The 24,600-nt window shown below is 39.3% G+C and overlaps 1 protein-coding gene across 3 annotated transcripts; it reads right to left on the bottom strand.

The window, feature by feature from the left end:
* Positions 1 to 943: 943 nt before the first annotated feature.
* On the bottom strand, positions 944 to 24,261 carry btf3 (basic transcription factor 3). 3 transcript variants are annotated; one of them, XM_028805667.2, is made up of 6 exons: positions 24,097 to 24,261; positions 22,809 to 22,877; positions 15,447 to 15,560; positions 5,946 to 6,147; positions 5,712 to 5,768; positions 944 to 1,264 (listed from the first exon to the last, which is right to left on the bottom strand). In XM_028805667.2, the coding sequence occupies exons 2-6, from the start codon at positions 22,875 to 22,877 to the stop codon at positions 1,218 to 1,220; spliced, it is 489 nt and encodes a 162-aa protein (XP_028661500.1). In that variant the 5' UTR covers positions 24,097 to 24,261; the 3' UTR covers positions 944 to 1,217. The 3 variants fall into 3 exon arrangements, with proteins under 3 accessions (XP_028661500.1, XP_028661501.1, XP_051785454.1); XM_028805668.2 differs by having other exon boundaries at positions 24,161 to 24,259; XM_051929494.1 differs by lacking the exon at positions 22,809 to 22,877 and having other exon boundaries at positions 24,097 to 24,224.
* Positions 24,262 to 24,600: the final 339 nt, after the last annotated feature.

Raw genomic sequence — 24,600 nt, 5'->3', positions numbered from 1 at the left:
ATTACTTTTACTCGCTCAAAAGCACCATCCTCTTTTCTGCTCACATTCCCAAAAACTGCAACACCATCAGCAGCTACACACAAAAAAAACTGGGAGTGGGGTTGTTAATTTGCATGCCCCCTCTTTATTTCCCTTTCATACGGACTGGTACTGCAAACTTAACAAGGATCAGCAAATAGACAAGTGTTCGCATTTTCAAAACACAAGGCTATGCACTAACAAAACATGTAATCAGTTGAAACAATACACATCTTCAAAGACAGTAATATGTTGGAATGTTTTACTTGTTACTAATAAGAATATTTCTTCATTAGAATAAAAAAATGTCCACCAACATTGACTTCTGTAGAAAGATTCTGAAAACCGAAAAGCTTGCTTTTGAAATCACTTAATTTAAGGAGTGCGACGAGCATGAAAGCTTTCTTTAGCTGCCTGCACTGTACGCCAGTATTCAGTCAATGGAGATAGACATTCTCTTTGGTTTGTCTAATTTTTCTTCATTTTCACAAAGATGTTTTGAAAGGCAATACTGAAGTCAGGTTGGACTTGCCTGCTTTTGATCATTGAAACAAGCAGAGCTGGGTAGAATAGATCATTGAATTCTTTTTACTGTCAATCTTGTTTAATTTTCTACTGTACTGTTTCCAAGACTGTCTTAAATGTTTTCTTTTTTAGCTCTAAATTATTTGCAGAGTATGGATATTCTGAAATTACTTCAGTTGATTAAAAATGCCCTTAACTACCCATAACCTATGAAATTGAGCCAACAGAAGCACCTAAACTGGATTCAGCCCTAAACGTATATGCACATAGAATATACCGTGATAGTGATATACATTTTTGGCCATACAACCCACTCCTAATACAACTGACAACAAGCTGTTCACATGGGGAAGAAACCCCTTTTTAAATATGACTTTACCAAACAAAAACACACAGAAAATTGTATTCAAGCAATTTTTAATTAGCATTTAACAAATGCAAATCTTAAATCCAGACATGTTAATTTTAAACCAGGCTGCAAATTAAGTCCATATTATGATCTTACGGTTGCACAAAAGAAAAAGAGCTGCAGACCTCAAAGGCTTCAAAAATACTGTGTGTTATTATCACCCTTTACACTTTATTGGTAAACAGTACAAAAAGAAAATCATAAAATACAAATACAAAATAGCAGCTCCACACAGCCAATTCATGTTGCAGGTGTGCAGTGAGACTTAGTTTGCTTCATTCTTCGAAGCCTCGTCAAAATTCTCAACAAGGTCTGTAAAAAAAAAAAAAAACAAAAAAAAAAAAAATCAGAAAATTTCAGTTTTCTGTTCAGACAGAAATTAACTACATAATCAATGTCTGGAAAAACACAAACACTAACAATCTACTTAGATTACATTTACTTGCAATTGTTTCCTATTGACAAAAGAAAGGATCCGAACTAGTGTTGTTGCCATACCTAGGCAGTACCTATAATGGGCATAATCTAGAAATTTAGAGCTATCAAGTCTCCCTTACTTTAAAATGTTATATTGTGCCATTCCTAGGTCCTGTACTAGTAAGTGTGAATAATCTATTGAGTGTGTGTGGCTTTTTTTTTTTTTTTCCAATTGAAATACAGGCATATTACATTATCTATTCATTACTGCACATAGGACAGATTATAGTAAAGCTATCGAGATGAATACAGTAATCCCTCCTCCATCGCGGGGGTTGCATTCCAGAGCCACCCGCAAAATAAGAAAATCCGCGAAGTAGAAACCATATGTTTATATGGTTATTTTTATATTGTCATGCTTGGGTCACAGATTTGAACAGAAACACAGGACGTTGTAGAGAGACAGGAACGTTATTCAAACACTGCAAACAAACATTTGTCTCTTTTTCAAAAGTTTAAACTGTGCTCCATGACAAGACAGAGATGACAGTTCCGTCTCACAATTAAAAGAATGCAAACATATCTTCCTCTTCAAAGGAGTGCGCATCAGGAGCACAGACTGTCAGAAAGACAGAGGAAAGCAAACAAATCAATAGGGCTGTTTGGCTTTTAAGTATGCGAAGCACCGCCGGTACAAAGCTGTTGAAGGCGGCAGCTCACACCCCCTCCGTCAAGAGCAGGGAGAGAGGGAGAGAGAGAGACAGAGAAAAACAAACAGTCAAAAATCAATATGTGCCCTTCGAGCTTTTAAGTATGCGAAGCACCGTGCAGCATGTCGCTTCAGGAAGCAGCTGCACAGAAGATAGCAACGTGAAGATAATCTTTCAGCATTTTTAGACTAGCGTCCATATCGTCTAGGTGTGCGAACAGCCTCCCTGCTCAATCCCCCTACGTCAGGATCAGAGAAAGTCAGCACGAGAGAGAGAAAATTAAGTTGGGTAGCTTCTCATCCATCTGCCAATAGCGTCCCTTGTATGAAATCAACTGGCAAACCAACTGAGGAAGCATGTACCAGAAATTAAAAGACCCATTGTCCTCAGAAATCCGCGAACCAGCAAAAAATCCGCAATATGTATTTAAATATGCTTACATATAAAATCCGCGATAGAGTGAAGCCGCGAAAGGCGAAGTGCGATATAGCGAGGGATCACTGTAGTCACAGTGACGTTGAAAAGGCTTTAATAAGTTTCAGCAATGTGCACAAAATACTCCACACAATTTCTATAACCCTAATTTACTAACATTTTAGATATGAGAAGGACAAAGTTACAAAATTACACATATGAGGTGCCCATTTCTCTTAGGAAGTGCACTGTGAAGAAATGAGAAAAAAATGTCAAAGACTAAGAATGTCAAACTTTCTTGGAACAACTAAGATGGCCAGGGGCTTGGTCTTATCCAATATTCCACAGGCTTGAATAAGAGAAAAGAAACATGTATTGAGACTGAATATACGTGTTTACCTAGACTGCATCTTTAGTGGCCGGAGACCAAACCCGCCACATGAGACCCAAGGATGTTCATACAGGAAATCAGCTTTAGTACAAGATAGCCCTGATAGGAGTCTATTATGAAGTGGAGTGAAGTGTTAAATAAAAATTACTACATACATCATGTGTAAGTAAGGAAGTGCATAACATCAGAGCCTAGTGGTGTAAGGAACTAAAAATGCACTGCTTTTTAAGAAGAAAAATGACAAACAGAAAACTAAACTTTCTGAAATGGACAGGAAGGGTAAAGAAAGTTTTAAGAACCACGAGTTGTAAACATCAAGGAAGCAAGCTGTGGCAAATATCTGGATAAAACCAAAAGGAACCTGTAACACGACAATTTTTTTTTTTTGAAAAGTCTTGCTTCCTGAAAAGTTTTTGCCGATTGTAACAGGTACCTAACTGGGTATGCACAAATATAGTTTTGGTTTTACTGCATCACGTAGGAACTCTGAGAAATAGACATTTATATGTTTACTGACAAGAACGTATTTAGTCACGTTTATGTTTCGATTAAGCCATTAAATTCAACAGAACTAAGTGTTTTGCTCCCAATTTTCTTTTGTGTTCAATGTCTGGTGCATCACGTTGCAGTGTCCAACAGTAGTCAGCAAGGATTGACGGATTCCAGTTGCCCTGGTATCGTTTCTCCATCGTAGCAATGTCCTGGTGAAACCTTTCACCGTCTTCATCACTGACAGCACAGAGATTTGCAGGGAAGAAGTCCAAGTGTGAATGGAGGAAATGAACCTTGAGTGACATGTTGCACTTCATTGTCTTGTATGCATTGAGAAGTTTGTCTACAAACTGAATGTAGTTTGGGGCCCTGTAATTGCCCAGAAAATTGTCAACGTCTTTGAAGACTTTCCAGGCAATTTTTTCCAGCCCAACTAAAATCCGGGTCAATGTCACTGTCAGTACCCTGCATTGCAGTTTCTTCATTTGGTTCGTCTAAGGTCCAATCCTCTGGTGGTTTCGGAATTGGAAGACTGTCGTCATGTGGCACAGGCCTCATTGCTGAAGGCAGATTAGGATATTCAATTGACTTCTTGTTTGTGGCAGAGAAACCAGACAGTCAAACAGAAGTAACAGTCCGTCACATGGTCTTTCTGTTCTCGCCATATCATCAGAACAGCAAACGGCATCGTCTTTCGAGTGCCTCTGAGCCAGACTCTCCGCCTGACAACACATGTCACACAGCAAATGTGAGGTGCACATTCCTTGTCTTGATCACCAATTTTGCAGCCGAAATACAGAAGCTTTCTTCACAAGAGCAGTCATCCAACATCTCTGAGGCGCAAGTGTATATTCGCCACAGATGTAGCAGAATGTATCACGGCTGTTACGACATTGACGAGACATCACCCGACACCAAAATGTCTATATCATCAAGCTTACTTACTGTTATTATTCAAGTTATTGTCTGTTTTTTTTTTACCTGCATTTTTTATTACTCTTTAATTTAATATTTTTGCTGCTGGAATATGTGAATTTCCCCCTGGGATTAATAAAGTATCTATCTATCTATCTATCTTGTTATATTGCTACTGATACTATACTGATACTATACATACACGCCGACTATATTAACCAAATGAGCAGGATCGGTATATGCATACCACCTAATTTATAGAATTCTGAGACATCGGCAAGCTAGTTCAGACGTGTCCAGGATGTCAACTTTCATAGAACAGCTTCCAACCTGGCCTGATTCCATGCCTGGACATGCCCAGGCTGCACAAACCATTGTTTATAAGTCACTTACGGGAGCGAAAATGTTTGGATACAAATATAAGAAAAAATCATGACAAAACTGAAGATTTCTCTGAAACGGTACATAATGGGTAATGTGATATTCGTGATCAGCACCCAAAAATCTATAAGAAAACACCCAACAGTGTTCAAGAAGCAAAAATATTGTGCAGTGTAATTGGACAAAACTCACATTACAAAAAGTAGGCAGCCTAGTGAAGTGGTGATAAAGGCAACTGTCAAAAGACAGCCACCGTCTCAGAAACACAAGTGTATTTGTTGCCATTCTTTAATGTAGGACAGGGGATGGAGACACAAACCACTCCTTTAGTACCAGAATGAATTAGTTCCGATTCTGTCTAGAAGACGTATAATAATAATAATTCTTTGCATTTATATAGCGCTTTTCTCACTACTCAAAGCGCTCAGCAATTGCAGGTTAAGGGCCTTGCTGAAGGGCCCAACAGAGCAGAGTCTCCTTTGGCATTTACAGGATTCGAACCGGCAACCTTCCGATTGTCAGTGCAGATCCCTAGCCTCAGAGCCACCACTCCGCACACTCATAAAGGAAAACCTTAAGCATTCTATGAAGAATTATATAGTGTAATGTAGTGAGATGGAGGCAGAAAATGAATCCGAGCAAAAAAGAATGAATGTACCAAATGTTTTCATGAAGGCAAAAATGGCTGTACAGTTAAAAGCAATTAGTTATATGGTAATAAACAACAAAGTAAGGGTTTATGCATGCGATATAAATGGCAGTGAATATTGAAAGGATGAAATTAAAAGGAGGCCCAATGAGAACAAAACTGAATGTGTATGACATGATGGGCCTCTTCTGCAGCAACTGTCAAACACGTGCCTTTAGTCATTCTGTTTGAATTAACAGTGAGATCACTTAGATGATACTTTGAGAGTTGCATTAAATTAAATAATAGGATCGCATTATACATGGATATAGAGCACTTTTGCAACTTTCAAGTACACAATTATCATCAGCAATAAATAAAATACATGGATTTGACTTCAGAAATTCTCACCTGGAACATCATCATCATCTTCCTCTCCTGCGGCAAGTGGTGCTTTTCCATCTACAGCTGTAAATATAGCCAAAGCCAAAATACACACATTAGTCAAGTTAAGACTAAGAAACAAAACTCAAGGATGCAAAAGACCACCAAAGAAACAAGTAATAAACAACTACAGACATGTAATTATCTGTTCAGTAAAAGTAACTGAATCATAAACAAGGTGGAGTTGCAATTCAAACATACATTGCTTTGGCAGAGCCTCAGCTAGTCTTCTCAAACTGGTAAGACTGTCAGCCCCCAACTGGTTCAAAATGCTGGGTAACATCTCTGTGAGTTGCTTGGTTTCTGCATGGCCTGTGATCGTAAAGGTGTTTGCAGCCAAAGATGCTTGTACTTTTGGATTGTTGAAGTGGATAACGGTCCCCTGGTTTGTAAACATGTTTACCTGTTAAGAAAAAAAGACATTGCATTTTACCTGATGGAAATTATATAACCCATATGCCCTAGTAGCCAACTTATAAAAGGCAAGAACTTCACAAAAATACAATTCACATAATAACTTTAAGCCAGATTTTATTTTTAATATTCTAGTACACTGACTACAGGGTGGGGCAGAAATAACTCCCACGTTTCAAAGGGGGATTATTTCCCAAATGTAGATAAAAGTTTTTTTTACTTTAAGTTTTAAAAATATCGTCCAAATGGTGGCCTTGACGGCTGATACACATTTGGAGCCGTTCTTGGAAGTTTTCCATCACTTTCACTAGCATGTCGGGCGAAATTCCTTCAATTTCTTCTTGAATGGCCTCCTTTAGTTGGTCCAAGGGCCGAGGACGATGTTTGAAAACCTCGGCCTTGAGGTACCACCACAGAAAAAAAATTCACAAAATGTCACAATGAAGGTCAGTATACAGTTCTCTCCGAAATCCGAAGAGCTGAGGCATGTTTCCGTGCTGGAGACAGCTCAATCGAAGCCCTCACTGCAGTGATGTTTTTGAGTGTTCTCATATTTTTGGGACGTCCGGGTAGTTTTCTCTTCAGTGTAGATCCTGTTGCCCTTACTCTTTGAACCCACAGCAAAATCGTTTTCCGGTCTGGAACCTCCACTACAAAGCCTCGATGCTCACCCGACCACGGCATGGTGACAACTGAAAACTTTATTATGTACTGTACCTAACGGAACGGACCACACCCCTCTACCTGCTTTGGGGACCCCACAGTGATTTTTCGAAATGTGGTAGTTATTTCTGCCCCATCCTGTATATGGCTTTCATCAGCGAATAGTGAAACCCTAAACCATTCCAAGCCTTGCATAAAACATCCCAAGCCTCACATAAAAATTTCTGGAAAATTATGGGGGTTTGAGAATGCCACACTAAAAACTGCACTTCATGTACACTTTACACTGCTTCGTGTGGAATCTCCAATAACACAACTGATTCTCTTTCAGAGAATGTGTACGCAAGCCTATCTGAAGAAGAAATACTAGACAGTAACTGAAATAAGAATGACAAACCTTAGGGTCAGATAATGGCAAAAATAGTGTCGGTGATGTAACAAACTGGTCCAATGCCACATCATACTGAAAATATTGCTACTATCTTAAGTTAACTTACAAGGGTTATTACTGCTTCTTCTGCTTTAACATACCTAATACACTAACATTCTAATGCTATACTTTACTCTTCCAAAGGCCAAACACTCAACTCTTGTTGAGCACACCTTTGGTCTTTGGAATTTTCCTCTACAACTAGATTGAGTCAAAGTCTATTTTTTTTTTCCTCCCAAATAAAGGTGCATCTCAATACAGTAATCCCTCCTCCATCGCGGGGGTTGCGTTCCAGAGCCACCCGCAAAATAAGAAAATCCGCGAAGTAGAAACCATATGTTCATATGGTTATTTTTATATTGTCATGCTTGGGTCACAGATTTGCGCAGAAACACAGGAGGTTGTAGAGAGACAGGAACGTTATTCAAACACTGCAAACAAACATTTGTCTCTTTTTCAAAAGTTTAAACTGTGCTCCATGACAAGACAGAGATGACAGTTCAGTCTCACAATTAAAAGAATGCAAACATATCTTCCTCTTCAAATGAGCAAACAAATCAATAGGGCTGTTTGGTTTTTAAGTATGTGAAGCACCGCGGCACAAAGCTGTTGAAGGCGGCAGCTCACACCCCCTCCATCAGGAGCAGAGAGAGAGAGAGAGAGAGACAGATAAAAAAAATCAATTAGTGCCCTTCGTGCTTTTAAGTATGCGAAGCACTGTTCAGCATGTCGTTTCAGGAAGCAGCTGCACAAAAGATAGCAACGTGAAGATAATCTTTCAGCATTTTTAGACGAGCATCCCTATCGTCTAGGTGTGCGAACAGCCCCCCTGCTCAATCCCCCTACGTCAGGATCAGAGAAAGTCAGCGCAAGAGACAGAGAAAAATAAGCTGGGTAGCTTCTCAGCCATCTGCCAATAGCGTCCCTTGTATGAAATCAACTGGGCAAACCAACTGAGGAAGCATGTACCAGAAATTAAAAGACCCATTGTCCTCAGAAACCCGCGAAGCAGCGAAAAATCTGAGATATATATTTAAATATGCTTACATATAAAATCCGCGATGGAGTGAAGCCGCGAAAGGCGAAGCGCGATATAGCGAAGGATTACTGTAAATTAGAATATCATCGAAAAGTTCATTTCAGTAATTCAAAAAGTGAAACTCATTATATAGATTCATTACACACATAGTGAAATATTTCAAGCATTTATTTCTTTTCATTTTGCCGATTATGGACTACAGGTAATGAGCTCTCAAAATTCAGTATCTCAGAAAATTTGAACATTACACAAGACCAATAAAAAAAATGACTTAATACAGAAATGTTGGCCTACTGATAAGTATGTCCATGTACGCACTCGATACTTGGTTGGGGCTCCTTTTGCATTAATTACTGCATCAATACGGCATGGCATGGAGGCGATCAGTCTGTGGCACTGGTGAGGTGTTATGGAAGCCCAGGATGCTTTGATTGCGGCCTTCAGCTCTTCTGCATTGTTGGGTCTGGTGTGTCTCATCATAGATTTTGTATGGGGTTTAGGTCAGGCAAGTTTGCTGGCCAATCAAGCACAGTGATACCATGGTCATTAAACCAGGTATTGGTCGTTTAGGCAACGTGGGTAGGTATTAAATCTTGCTGGAAAATGAAATCAGCATCTCCATAAAGCTTGTCAGCAGAGGGAAGCATGAAGTGCTCTAAAATTTCCCTGGTAGACTGCTGTGCTGACTTTGGACTTGATAAAACACAGTGGACCAACACCAGCAGATGACATGGCTCCCCAAACATCACTGACTGGAAACTTCACAGTGGACATCAAGCAACTTGAATTCTGTGCCCCTCCACTCTTCCTCCAGACTCTGGGACCTTGACTTCCAAATGAAATGCAAAATTTACTTTCATCTGAAAAGAGGACTTTGGAGCACTGAGCAACAATCCAGTCCGTTTTCTCCTTAGCCCGGCTAAGACGGTTCTGCAGTCTCTGGTTCAGGAGTGGCTTGACACAAGGAACGACAGTTGTAGCCCATGTCCTGGATACGTCTGTGTGTGGTGGCTCTTGAAGCACTGACTCCAGCTGGAGTCCACTCCTTGTGAATCTCCCCCAAATTTTTGAATGGACTATGCCTCGCAATCCTCTCAAGGCTGCGGTTATCCCTGTTGGTTCCGACACATTTTTTCCTTCCACTCAACTTTCCATTAATATGCTTGGATAATGGACTCTGTACAGCTAAGCTTCTTTAGCAACGACCTTTTGTGGCTTACCCTCCTTGTGGAAGGTGTCAATGACTGTCTTCTGGACAACTGTCAAGTTAGTAGTCTTCCCCGTGATTGTGTGGGCTACTGAACCAGACAAAAACCATTTAAAGGCTCAGGACAACTTTGAAGTGTTTTGGGTTAATGAGCTTAGTGGAGTGTGACACCACAAATCTACAATATTGAACTTTTCCATAATATTCTAATTTTCTGATCAGCAAAATTAAAAGAAATAAACGCTTGAAATATCACTGTGTGTAATGAATCTATATACGAGTTTCACATTTTGAACTGAATTGCTGAAATAAATTAACTTTTAATGATATATGATATTTATTGAGATGCACCTGTAGTGCTTGAAAACTACAAAGTCAATGACACAAAAACCTCACAACATAAACATACTGTGTTTGGGTTTACCATAGGATGTGTTTTATATCTTTTTGTACATCATTTTTTCAGTTACCAAAGTGATCTGAAACAGGTGAAGAAAATAAAGATTTGGGTTGATCTAGCATGTACTTGCCATTTGTGTCTACAAACACCAGTAAAAAAAAAAAAAAAAAAAAAATTTAGTATAGTTTTAATATTAAGTGATGTCACCGGGTGTGGTATGGTGGCCCTAAAACAACACATGATAATTGACATTTATGTGATGCCAAAATCTGTAAGCGGCACATACAAAATACAAGGCAGCAAACTGGATTGTAAAAGAAAAGGCAAGTACAAATGCAAAATGATAAAACTGCTGGATGGTGGAAAGAATGCTCAATCACTGTTGACGGCAAGTTTGGTAGACTGGATCCAATATACAGGGTGAGCCAAAATGAAGTACCACATTTCTCAAGGTCAATGCACAAAGTAGAGGCAGCCAAGTGGGTTGGGGTGTGGCTTCTTTGATAGGCGATCCCTTGTAGTTTTCAGTCTGCAACATGCCTTGGTCTGACACAGATCATGCCTTCACTGTCAAAACGTTCAAAAACAACAAATCCATCATCACTATGCAACGCGTCTTCCGAACACACTTCAGCATTCCTCCGAACAGTGACGTCCGAAATCGGAAAACAATTCTTCAGTGGATGGCTAAATTTAGACAGACTGGTATGAATGCCTGGAAACAGCCAAGCTGCAAGGGCATCAATTTTGAAGTCTCCTAAACATTCAGTGTACAAACATGCTTCTTTGCCTTAGGCATTTCCAACATGTCTTTTAGGAAGATTTTGCATGAGGACCTAAATTTCCATCCATACAGAAGGGCGGTAGGGCAGGAACTCACCGAGAGAGACTGGGAGATGCTGTAGAGAGTTGTGCGTGAACATTCTGCAAACCATTCATTGAGATGCCATCATCATGTGCTGCGACGAGGCACATTTCCATTTGAACGGTTGTGTAAATAAGCAAAACTTTCGCTATTTGGCTGAAACCAACCCTTGTTAACTTCATCAGAGACCCCTGCACAATGAGCATGTTACAGTTTGGTGCGCTGTTGCAGAATTTGGCATTGTAGCGGTGGCGCAATGGTCGCCATCACTTCAGAACTTTACACTGAAATGCTGGAGAACATTTTGCAGGCCCAACTGGAAGAAATGGATTTGGTAGATGCCTGGTTGTCAACAGGATGGAGAAACAGCTGACAAGGCATGGAGATCCATGCAAGTTTTCCCGGAGATGTTTCTGGGGATGCTGATCTCTCTGCGCTGCAATGTTGGGAGGCCTTTATATTTGCCTGATATCGCTCCATGCAATTTCTTCTTGTGGGGCTAGCTCAAGTCTAAGATATACGGACAACCACCTCCAAAGGAGGCTATTGGCCACGAAACCGCTGCAAATTCCCCTTAAAGTGACTGAATGAGTCATGCGATTGTTTACAAAATCTCTAAGAGTGTATCACTAATGACTGCAACCAACCTGAAGAGATCATTTTTAAAACACAGTGAAAAAAAAAAAAAATCTATTTTGTATACCCTTTCTTGTGTCGTAAAGTAGTACTAGAGTGTTGTACCGTGTTAGCCATTATGAATGTAGAGAAAAGCCAACTTCTATTTTTCACAAACCGACAGACAGACGGACCTACCTGAAAAATGAAAGCTTCCACCCCAAGCATATAAGGCGCTCCATTATTTTCAGCCAAGCAATACGGTACAATCGTATTTGCTCAGACCCAACAGACCGGGATCAACAACTGCAGGAACTCAGACAAGATTTCATCAAACAAGGTTACACCCCGAAAACAACAGACACTCAAATAAGAAGAGCTACTGCCATACCCAGAGACAACCTTCTGGAATATAAAAACAAAGACAACAAGGATCACATCCCCCTTGTTGTCACCTACAACCCACATCTGGAAACATTTCGAAAAATTATAAAAGAACTTCAGCCAATACTAAACAATGACCAAACACTGAAAAATGTATTTCCTGAACCTCCCCTCCTGGCATACAGACAACCACCAAACCTTCAACAATTAATTGTCCGAGGCTCCCTAAGTGAACCAACAGAAAATGGCACATCTCCATGCCTACAGAAAAGATGCAAAACATGTGCCCACATCTATGATACAGACCGTATAGTTATACCACACTGCCGACTTGAACATCACATCAAGGGATCATTTTCCTGCAGATCATCTAATGTAGTCTACCTAATTTTCTGCATGAAATGTCCTGACACTGCACTCTATGTGGGAGAAACTGGACAAACACTCCGCCAGAGAATGAACTTACACAGGTTCCACATTAAACATGGCAACACAGATGTTTCTGTGGCGGCCCACTTCAACAGCCATGGACACTGTGAGAAGGACTTTAAGGTCACAGTGCTTATGGGCAACTTCAAAACACAGCAAGAGAGAAAAGAATGGGAAGTTAAACTCATGCTAAAATTTAATACTTTACAACATGGATTGAATGTAGAGAAAAGCCAAGCAAAATGACACCTTTTATTGGCTAACTAGAAAGATTACAATATGCAAGCTTTCGAGGCAACTCAGGCCCCTTCTTCAGTCAAGATGTAATCTGAAGAAGGGGCCTGAGTTGCCTCGAAAGCTTGCATATTGTAATCTTTCTAGTTAGCCAAGCAAAATGATAACTGTCCAACAAAGTCTTTTGAAGTTTGTAATGAGTTTTTTCAAAACAATGTGGGTCTGTAGACAGGTTGTCTGTCATTCTGAGAGATGTAAACAATCCTCATATCTGGCCATAAAACTCTTGTCTTTATTCAATCCATGTTTGTAGTACTAGGGTGTTGTACCGTGTTAGCCATTATAGAGAAAAGCCAAGCAAAATGACACCTTTTATTGGCTAACTTTTCTCTACATTCATAATGGCTAACACGGTACAACACCCTAGTACTAGAGAAAAGCCAAGCAAAATGACACCTTTTATTGGCTAACTAGAAAGATTACAATATGCAAGCTTTCTCGAGGCAACTCAGGCCCCTCCTTCAGGCAAGATGTAATACAGAAACTGGAGTTCACTGTTTATATACACACTCTAGGACAAGAAACAACATTGGTAAATCTTTAGATGAGAAATCTTAAATGTAAAAAATAGATTAATTCAGGTTAGGGTTAATTTAAAAAGAGAGAAGAACAATGTATGGTCAAGATCTTTGGATAAGATAACTGTCCAACAAAGTCTTTTGAAGTTTGTAATGAGTTTTTCAAAACAAAGTGGATCTGTAGACAGGTTGTCTGTTATTCTGAGAGATGCAAACAATCCTCATATCTGGCCATAAAACTCTTGTCTTTATTCAAGCCATGTTGTATTGTATTAAATTTTAGCATGAGTTTAACTTCCCATTCTTTTCTCTCTTGCTGCGTTTTGAAGTTGCCCATAAGCAACTGTTACTTTAAAGTCCCTCGTGTCATAAAGAAATTTTTTATCTTGTAGCATTTTTGTAGAATAAATGTTTGAAATGTGGTACTTCTTTTTGGCTCACCTTGTATTTAGATTTGGAATACAAAAAAAAAAAAAAAAAAAAAAAAACGAAAGCAAAAACTAGCATACTAAAATGTTAAAGTGGGAAGTCTGCTTGCCCTTATGCTAATTCCTTCATATTATTTTGGACAATAACACTGTTGAATTTGTTACATCAGCCTTGTGCACATTCCTCTTAGAAAAAAAAAAAAAAAACCCCACCAGAATGCTCCATCAAGAAACAGAAGGTTGTCATTTTCACATATTAGGAAAAACAGACATTGCCTATTCCATTTTTTTTTTTTTGTATCTTAAAACCTCTCCTGCTAGATCTACAGTTGTACTAAGTACATGGCAGTTTAGAAGTTATTTTAATACCACGCTAGTCTCCAAAAAATTTTCTTTGAAATCCTTTTATTTGATGTTTAAAAGTTCCAGCATACACTGCAGAATGCAAACAGCCACTGGTTTAAGTTTCTTCAACAATACTGGAAACTAATTACCATCTCCATTTTCACATTTCCCTTTTTAAGAATTAACAAGGATGGTAAAGAACTCTTTCAACATCACCAATTTCAACAAAACTGTGTGTACAGCTTTGCGAGTGATTGAAAAAAAAACATTTGTAAAGACTTGGTTAAGTTCTACATGGCAGTAATTGCAGCACTAAATTGTCCAAAACCATAACCAAGTTTTACATTTTGGGACTGATAGCTTTCATCTACCAATGAAACTAACTGTGGTGCTAAACTTTATGTACTCTGCTATAAATGTTTATTCTTTAAGTTTGCTAACCTTGTACTTTACTGACAATCACTAAAACACATTTCATGTATGCTCAGTTTTGTAAGCTGCTCTGAACAAACAAGGGAGTACTCAATACTTACAGTACAATTGCCATTTGCAGTAAATATTCAGTGATGACTATCAATGTGACACACGATTATATGGCTATGCAGACGATTTTTGTTACATTCAAATGTTACATTTAGCTTGCTCTTACACATTTTTCAGCTTGTTCTGAAATGTGTGACACTATCAGCTGTAGAATAAGGCCATTTTTAAAATGTAAGCACCCAAAGAAACGTAGAAAAAGTTTTTGGAGACTCGAGAAATTGCCAGAATGTCTGGTTTTAGAGAAACAATGGGGAAAAGGGTGTGTGTGTATTGAAATACACTGCTTACTAGGTAAATATTAAGGAAAATGTTTTAATATGATTATGAAAAAAGGTGGACAACTACCACACCATGTTGCCATTTACTTTCATAGTTAAACATCTGACTGCGGTCTTGATAAAAGTCATGATGCCATCCAGTCTTCAGACCTCCTTTCAAGCCGAACCACTTTGGCACAGCTGAAGTGCCAGAAGGAAAACTCGGCAATAGTCAAGAAACTCACCCATTATTTTCATACTCTGGCTGAGGTGATAATGGCGATACATTCCTCATCCTTCAGCTGGTTTGAATATCTCAAGCTAAACCAGTATAAAAAGATACAAGCTATTTTTTCCGCCTAACATTAGATGGATTCATCTTCCACTGTCTGTGTTGAGTGGGAGTTTACTGTGATAGTTTTAGGCTCAAGAAAGAAGTGCCTGTATTTATTTTAACATAAAAAGAATGTTACCCTGTGAAATACAAAAACATTAACTACACTATGTTGTTTCATTTGAGAGTTGTTCATTTTGTCAAACCACCCACAAAAACGAGAGTTTAATCGAGACAACTGAAAATTCTAATGTACTATGGTTTCCAAAAGCAAATTTGATCAGTTTAAAAAGTGAAACATTTCTTGTTTTATAAAAGGTAACTGCAATTTAATCTGTGCCACCTAACAAATGCAGAAGAAAACCAATAACAATATCAATATGAAAAATGTACAAATTATTCCTGAAATAAAACTGCCATTCTGAAAAAGAGATGAGAATATCTCCTACTGCAAAAAGTCATAACTACACAACAAAAAACTGTAGGATTAAAACACACACTAACCAAGATGTCGCAAGAAAAAAATGTTAATTTTACCTCTTCAATACCAGAAATATTGTTGACTCCTAATTTTTTTAAAGAGAACTGAAGTTTCTTGTCATCAGCGGTTGCTGTTCTGTGAACTACCTTCTTCTTTCTACGGGCTGTACCCTGTAAAAAAAATTAAATTAACTTCAATGATTAGCATTGTTTAAGGCTGTAATGGTACGTACCGTTAGTGTTTTTCAACATGGTGTTTATGAAAAAATCTGATAGGCAAGAATACTCAAATACACAACGGCTGATAACTGTAACAAACAAATCTTAATTTGAAGAATGCCAAAGTTAATGAATCATAAAATAGTTACAAAAACAAACATGGCAAGTATGTCTGTTTGTAAAATTTACAGGTATCAATTGATGCCATTAACTAAGAAAATAAATGGATGAAAACGTGTTTGTAAGAAGAAAAAAATGAAACAACCAACAAGATTTAAGCTGAAATTTCTAATTTTGCCCACCAAGAAAATAAACAGTAATTCCAAGGATAACTATATTCTTGAATGCAAAACTTGACTGCTTGTCTGGGTTTGTGAGTGTCCTGGATAAAAACCAAGAACCAGGCCTTAACTGACCTCTTGGGCATAGCCATCAGCAGCATGTCTGTTTGCTGAGAGTGTGAACCTTGTCGAGAGGTTTACTTACAATGACAGACATGCATGTCTCTGGTGACTCTTCCTGTGAAGTCAGTAGATGAATTGAGAGAGCAATGTGGGGTCATGAGGTCACTGGAAAGGGGTGTGTAGCAATACCGATACGTTTGCAAAAGGATGAAAGTCCAAGTCTTTAGAGTCCTGGGGACTCATGTATAAACGGTGCATAAGCACAGAAATGTTGCGTACGAACGTTTCCACTACTCAAATCGCGATGTATAAAATCTAAACTTGGCATAAAGCCACGCACATTTCCACGGTAACTCATACCTTGGCGTATGCAATTTCTCCTCTCAGGTTTTGCAGACTGGCGGCACCCAGCATCAAAGCAGTGCTACTGTTCCTGTGTGGTCACCCTTTCTTTCTTAGACCCACGTTGCTGACGCGGCTTTATAAATACACTAATAAACAATATGCAGTTAATTACAGTGTAATGCATCTGATTGTAATTAACCTGTAGAAATATAATGGTCCAGGGAATAGCCATAGTATTCCAAATACCATAACTGCTTTAGAGTTGTTACACTCACTGCATCTTCTTCTTTCAGCTGCTCCCGTTAAGGGTTGCCACTGCGGATCATCTTTTTCCATATTACTTTCACTGCACCACTCTGAGTATTTATATCACTGTATCTGAGTGGGGAATCACAGCAGCAGCTGATCGGAAAGAGAATTATCGGTATACAGTTTCAAATACACACTACCTCAACCACGGCAAAAAGCGTCACTGTAAACTTGCACTACAGTTATAATATTGCACAACCTGCGCCACTTTATAAAGCACGTATGATGACAATATCATTTTTAAGATGAAATGCAGCAAAATATGTTGCTTATAGTATACAGATAAAACTAACTTCATTTAAATAATCTGTATTGTTAATAATTAAACATGTGAGGACACGGTGCCGCAGCGCTAGCTAGTTCACGGATAGCTCCTGCCTTCGCTGTGTTATTGCTGGTGCTGATACGACACTGGAAGGATAGACGGATAGAAGAATTAAATATGTACTACGAAGATATTTCTATGTTCCTAATAGACGTGGCTTCACGTCTATTACAGAGCTGATTGTGTGGCGATTGGGTATTTGGAGAAAGAAAAGTAAGGACAGGAATTGGAAATTAGTACATTTGAAAGAGACAGTACTTCTGTAATAAATTATTTCATCGAAGGTCGCACATGGCACAGCAAGCCTCTTGCGTGAAATATGAACAATCACTGCGCCACCATGTTCCCATGTTTAATAACATGCTTTCATTCCTATCATCATGAAAATGATATCACGTATACATCTCAGTATTTTAATTATTCAGAGAGCTGTAATATCACGAATGTAATGGATTCTGTGTCCTGTCGGAGAAAGAGAAAGAATGGAAGCACGTAGTGATTCACACACAGAGCACATAGAAGATCAAACACAGAACAAAGCATTTAACGTGATACTTGAGAAACTAGATCATAAACTTCATCTTAAAATCGTTTATTTTACTAATTTAATGGCAAAATAAACTACGTGATTAAAGTGGAAATTTCAAGATTAAAGTTGACATTTCGTGCTTTTTTCCCCACTGTGTGCCTATTTTTTTTTTGTCTGTACCCTAATAAGCTTTCATATGATACTCAGACGGTGGGCTGCAGCTTGCCTTTTCACGGCGACTTTGATATGTGATTTCTTTTTTATTTCGGGCACTGTGGAACTTTGTGAACTTGATCTTTCGAGTTTCTCCAACACTCTGTCACTCGATCAACTTTCTTTTTGTTGATTATACCACTGGTTAAACCAACAAATAGTACGTTTTTCCTTTGCCTCCACTTGGTATTCGCTGAAATTCTTATATTTCCCCCTGTGCTTTTCCCATTGTCTTTTCACAGAAGGCTATTTATATTGATTTGCATATTCAAAGAGGCATAATTCTGGGAGGAGTTGGGGTGGGACAGAAGGCACGTGCGTTACTTTTCATGCTGATCAGGATTTATGTAGTGGAAGAACGTGAAAGTTTGCGTGCGCACAGATTCCTGCATCTGGATTTTTCTGTGCGTACGCACAATCCCACTTTTGTGCTTACGCCATGTTATAGTGTGAGTTCTACGCACGCCGTTATACATGAGGCCCCTGGTGCTTATCATTATGGTTGAGAGACATGGACACTATCCAGCGACCAGAGACAAAGACTAGAATCCTTCAGTACTGTGCCTCTTTGAAGAATCCTTGGGTACTACTAATCTGACTGTGTGTTGAACGAGCGGTTTCTCACGGAATCCCATATGAAGCACGTTACCTGCATTGTGAGAGACCATCAACTATGACACTACGGACATGTGACACTATTCGGCTCACAAGATCCTCGCTGTTGTGAACCCAAGTGGTTGGATCAGGCCAAGGGGACACTCAAATAACACCTGGCTGCAGCAGGCAGATGGTCATTTCTGGAGGGACTGGACCATGCGTCTGCCTTGGGGGTGCTAACAGGTATCTCAAGTATTTTTGCTGTGTAGTGGGTGCAGCAATGTGCTGTACCAGTGCATGCTGCTCCCCAACCTGACCTGAAAACCTGACATTTATAAATATAATGCTGTGGACATTTAAATTCTGCTCGGTTTTGACTTCTCGCTGCCTTGCTCATGAAGGGCTTTCGGTACATCAGATTGCGGTGATAATTTTACATGGCACCTTTACAGTACACATTCACAAGTCACTTTATCAACCAGTATAATTTTATCTTGAAAAATGTAACCTAACAAATTCTCCAAGTAAAGACAGACCTCTTGACTACATTAGTGATGTCTTCCATTCAAAAAGTTAATCCAATGACACTTTAGGTTTACCATTTACAGTGAGGAACATAAGTATTTGAACACCCTGCGATTTTGCAAGTTCTCCCACTTAGAAATCATGGAGGGGTCTGAAATTCATATTGTAGGTGCATTCCCACTGTGAGAGACAGAATGTAAAAAAAAAAATTCAGGAAATCACATTGTATGATTTGTACAGAATTTATTTGTATTGCACTGCTGCACATAAGTATTTGAACACCTGGCAATCAGCAAGAATTCTGGCTCTCAAAGACCTGTTACTCTGCCTTTAAGAAGTCCACCTCTACTCCACTTAGTAATCTTAATTAGTAGCACCTGTCTGAGCTCTTTAAAGACACCTGTCCACCCCACAGTCAGACTCCAACTACTACCATGGGCAAGACCACAGAGCTGTCAAAAGACACCAGAGACAAAATTGTGGACCTCCACAAGGCTGGAAAGGGCTACGGGGCAATTGCCAAGCAGCTTGGTGAAAATAGATCAACTGTTGGAGCAATTGTCAGAAAATGGAAGAGGCTAAAGACGACAGTCAGTCTACCTTGGACTGGGGCTCCATGCAAGATCTCACCTAGTGGGGTATCACAGATGATAAGAAAGGTGAGGAATCAGCCCAGAACTACACGGGAGGAGCTGATCAATGACATGAAGAGAGCTGGGACCACAGTTTCAAAGGTCACTGTCGGTAGAACACTATGCCGTCATGGTTTCAAATCACGCATTGTACGGAAGATTCCCCTGCTCAAGTCATCACATGTCCAGGCCTGTCTGAAGTTTGCCAATGACCATCTGGATGATCCAGAGGAGGCATGGGAGAAAGTCATGTGGTCAGATGAGACCAAAATAGAACTTTTTGGTCTAAACTTCACTCGCCGTGTTTGGAGGAAAAAGAAGGAGTTGCATCCCAAGAACACCTTCCCTACTGTGATGCATGGGGGTGGAAACATCATGCTTTGGGGGTGCTTTTCTGCGAAGGGGACAGGACGAATGCACTGTATTAAGGAGAGGATGAATGGGGCCATGTATTGTGAGATTTTGAGCAACAACCTCCTTCCCTCAGCCAGAGCACTGAAGATGGGTCGTGGCTGGGTCTTCCAACATGACAATGACCTGAAGCACACAGCGAGGATAACCAAGGAGTGGCTCCATAAGAAGCATATCAAGGTTCTGGAGTGGCCTAGCCAGTCTCCAGACCTAAATCCAATCGAAAATCTTTGGAGGGAGCTGAAACTCCGTGTTGCTCAGTACCAGCCCCGGAACCTGACAGATCTAGAGGAGATCTGTGAGGAGGAGTGGGCCAAAAATCCCTGTTGCAGTGTGTGCTAACCTGGTCAAGAACTACGGGAAACGTTTGACCTCTGTAATAGCAAACAAAGGCTTCTGTACCAAATATTAACACTGATTTTCTCAGGTGTTCAAATACTTATGTGCAGCAGTGCAATACAAATAAATTCTGTACAAATCATACAATGTGATTTCCTGAATTTATTTTTTACATTGTCTCTCCCAGTGGGAATGCACCTACAATGTGAATTTCAGACCCCTCCATGATTTCTAAGTGGAAGAACTTGCAAAATCACAGAGTGTTCAAATACTTATGTTCCTCACTGTATATATGAATTGTGAGAATTCAGGAACTATATAACAATATATTAGCAAAAAAGCATGCATTTTGCACAATTTGAGCATAACTAGATAAAGGACATATGGATTATGCAACATCAGTGAGGCGAGCATTTTCTTTCCCCAAGGACGTTTTCACATTTATTGTTGTTGCTCACTAGTGACTACACCTATCATAACCTTATTTGGTCTCCTTTCTGCTTACACGAAAACATGGTAAAAAGTTTTAGGAAATACATGAGGGTAACAAAATTTTTGGATAAAGCATTCACTTAATGTTGTGAGACAAACTTAACAAAAATGTAAAAAAATAAAATAGACACCTGCCTTATATTACATTATACACACACACACACATATATACATATACACACACACACACACACATAACAGTAAAAATAAGTACTACATTCACAGCATGCAAACCAGTGAATGTCTACAGCCCAACAAAAACACAAAAAAGGCATTGTATCAACAAGAACACCTTGAGATGGTTTGCATCAAACTATTTTAACCCCTTAACCGCCCTCTGCCGGATATATCCGGCACCGTTGTTTTATTGCTAACGCCATACTGCCGGAATTATCCGGCACATTTGCCTGTGGTTATATGAATGCCTGGCAAGTAGTATAACTGACGGTTTGGCGTGGGTATTATTACTACGTTGTATTTCGACAAGTCTGTGGTTGTTTTGGCCGGTCATGTGACGTGATTCGCATGTAACAGCTGTGAATATGGCGAAACGTAAACTGACTTCAAGTGAGGCTTTGCAGGCGATTTTGGACAGTTCTGATCATGATTGTAGCAGTTCTGAAGAAGATTTTAGCGACAGTGATGAGCAGCAACGTGCGCTGCATGATACTGTGAATGAAGACGCATCGGATGACGGCGCTGAGTGGGTGTATCCCCAGCATCTCAGCTGGGCTGCTGCCCGTGGTGAACTACCTTTTCTGCATTCATTTGAGGGAACGTGTGGCTTTATTGTTGATGTAAACAATTACACTGCTGAGCAGTTTTATGAGCTGTTTGTGTCACCTGATTTGATCAGACATTTTGTTCATCAGACAAATCTGTATGCAGCACAGTTTATTGAGAAAAATCCCAATTTACCTCCACATTCCCGTGTTCGTGCTTGGTTTGACACTGATGAAAACGAAATGAAAAAATTCATTGGGATTTTGATGTTGATGGGAATAATCAGAAAACCAGATATTGAGATGTACTGGTCTACAGATCCTACGTATGCAACACCTATTTTTGCAGCTGTCATGACACGTAACCGATTCTCTTTGCTGCTGAAATTCTTTCATTTGAATGACAACAGAAATGAGCCAGATAAGAAAGATCCAAACCGCGACCACTTGTTCAAGCTACGTCCTTTGATTGATCATTTATTTGAAGCATTTCAGTTGCCCTACATGCCAGGACCGTCAGTTGCAGTTGATGAAAGTTTATTGTCGTGGAAGGGCCGCTTACAGTTTCGACAGTATCTACCATTGAAAAGGGCACGGTTTGGTATCAAGATGTTTTGCTTAGCTGAGAATTCAGGTTACATTTATAGATTTCGTGTATACACTGGCAAAGAGGATCCTATGAGTAGTATTTCAGCAGTGTTGCCAGATGAATGTAAGGACTTTGGACTTTCAGAAAAACGCTGTCATGTCTGTTCAAAGAAGGGTCAGCGTAGAGACGTCAAGACCTTCTGCTCAAAGTGTCCCAGCAATCCAGGACTTTGTGCAGTTCCCTGCTTTGGCCTGTGGCACAGCAAACTCAAATACTGGGAATAAAACTATGATTGACTGAACTACTTTTGACTTTTGAATTACTTTTGACTGTTCCGTTTTTGTAGTTGACAATAAATCCAGAAGCCTGAGAAAAGGTACATTTTGTGCTTTATTATGTGTTTGCCCATTTCTAGAACTTGCACAACATTTAGTGGTCAATACTGCTTGAATAAATGTAAAAAATGTAAAAAAAATGTAAAAAAGTAAAAAAACGAAAATTGTTCAGATTTCGCCTGGCGTGGGGAATATTTAGGGAGTTGGCGGTTAAAGGGTTAAACGACTGAATATCTAATGTGACTGTATGAAGACAACTTTATGTCTCTGCAGATTTATTCAACATTTGGTGCAAACAGCTATTAAAAAAAACAATATTTTTCTTCCATTAATACTGTAGTACCCAAACAGATTTATCAGATGTTCTATTAAGCCCATTGCGGCACTTCCTGTGTGATTTTGGGCTATACAAAAATAAACTGTATTGTATTACCTTTCCTCCAATGCGAACCTGTGCCTGGAGCTTAGCAAGCTTCTCCTGATTCATGATTGTTTCTTTCATCTGCAACAATTAAAATAATGCATCTAAGTAGTAGCAGTCAAATTAATTAAAAAAAAACTAAAAATTAGGAAAACAAACTTAATGTTATGGCAGTAAAGTGTCAGCAGAAGACAAGACAGCTACACTGTTTCAGTCATACCATTACCAAATATGCTTTAATCTCCATAAAAGGGCCTGGTAGACAGGGTAGATTTAGTAACATTACAGCTCAACGACTTTAACACGACGAAAAGTTATATGTATTTATCAAAACATAAGATAAACAGATAGCAGGGTCAGTTAGGAATCATACAAACCTTACTCTGACATTACAATGTTTTATGTATAGGCCATTGTCAAAAACATGAATGAATAAATAAAACACCAAAAACTGCAGTACATTTGTTACAAAGTTCTGAAAAGATGCGGATCTAGTTTTTATACTGATATTGCATTGCATAACACCTCCAAGATAATTTATGCGTGGGGAAAAAACATTGTAAAGAAATAGCTGAATGAATAAAATGCCCCACCAGCACAACATACATAATTAGAACATACGGCAGTGTAATGGAAATATCACAATAATTACAATCGGTAAATCACATTAATTTCTCTTTCCATAATAATAAGGCTGATGTCCATGCCAATGAGTAAGGGCTAGTCACAGCACAGGACAAACGCTGCCTGTACAAAACGTTTTGGACAACTTTGCTTTTTAACGAGTTCAAATCAATCATTTGTCGAGGAGTATCTAATGTCACTCCTGTAATTCAGCAAAATAATAACATGTTACAGACCCCAATTTTGGTCTACACTACAGTAAAACAATAAATCTGAAGACATTGCTCAATGCTTAAAGGACAGGCGTTTTCTTATTCACTGTGAAATATTAAGAGTTAAGAGAAACATCTTACTGCTAAGACTAAGTTATGTATAATGAACATACACCCTTCAATTTCGTCTGGCACAAGACAGGTATAAAGCGTGTCTTCCAGTGCAAACAAGTCCTACTTTGTAAGTTACAAACACGTAGGTAACACTATCCTTAATAAAAGAAAACAACGAACCTAAAAGCGTACATAATTGCCAGATACAAAAAAAAAAACCACATTTCAGTCGAGTAAGTTGGTAACATGGCCTGTCATAGACTGCTGAATACGAACCGTTTAGCCTTCCAACAGGACAGCCTTTTTTTTTAATTTACAAACTACGCGTTCATATCCTCGGCTCTATTTACCTTCTGCAATCCGAGTCTGTGGCGTATGTGCAGGTAAGAAGATTATTAAACTCTTCGCACTGACCTGCACACGGAAATACACACACGCGGGGAGTAAGATGGCAGCCAAAGGGAGAGACGGAAGTGACGTAACACGCTTCCAGCCTCGCGCAGGCCTCTGGGAAGAACGGACGGTTGTGACTTCCTGGCTTTTAGGCGTGAAATTAGGTCGTTAGGTCTTATGGGAGTTGCTGCTTGGAACAGGTCTTGTTTAGATTTTGCCAGATACACAGAGTTGCCAGGTCCGGGGGAAAATCAGGGCCGGGTAAGGCAAAAAAAATACATAGGGGATTTTTTTTCATGTGAATGACCTTGTTATGGAAGCATGATTCCTCAATTTCCATCACCCCAAATTCGTAATGAACGTATCATGCAGCAGCACACAACACACTGCACATTGCAACAGCCACATGTCATTGCTCCACCCCTCTCTCGAAGCCCAGGTATAATTGGTTAGAGGTAGCA

This window comes from Erpetoichthys calabaricus, chromosome 7 (genome assembly GCF_900747795.2).
Source record: "Erpetoichthys calabaricus chromosome 7, fErpCal1.3, whole genome shotgun sequence".
Taxonomy (NCBI): domain Eukaryota; kingdom Metazoa; phylum Chordata; class Cladistia; order Polypteriformes; family Polypteridae; genus Erpetoichthys; species Erpetoichthys calabaricus.
This window is presented reverse-complemented; position numbering and strand designations above follow the sequence as displayed.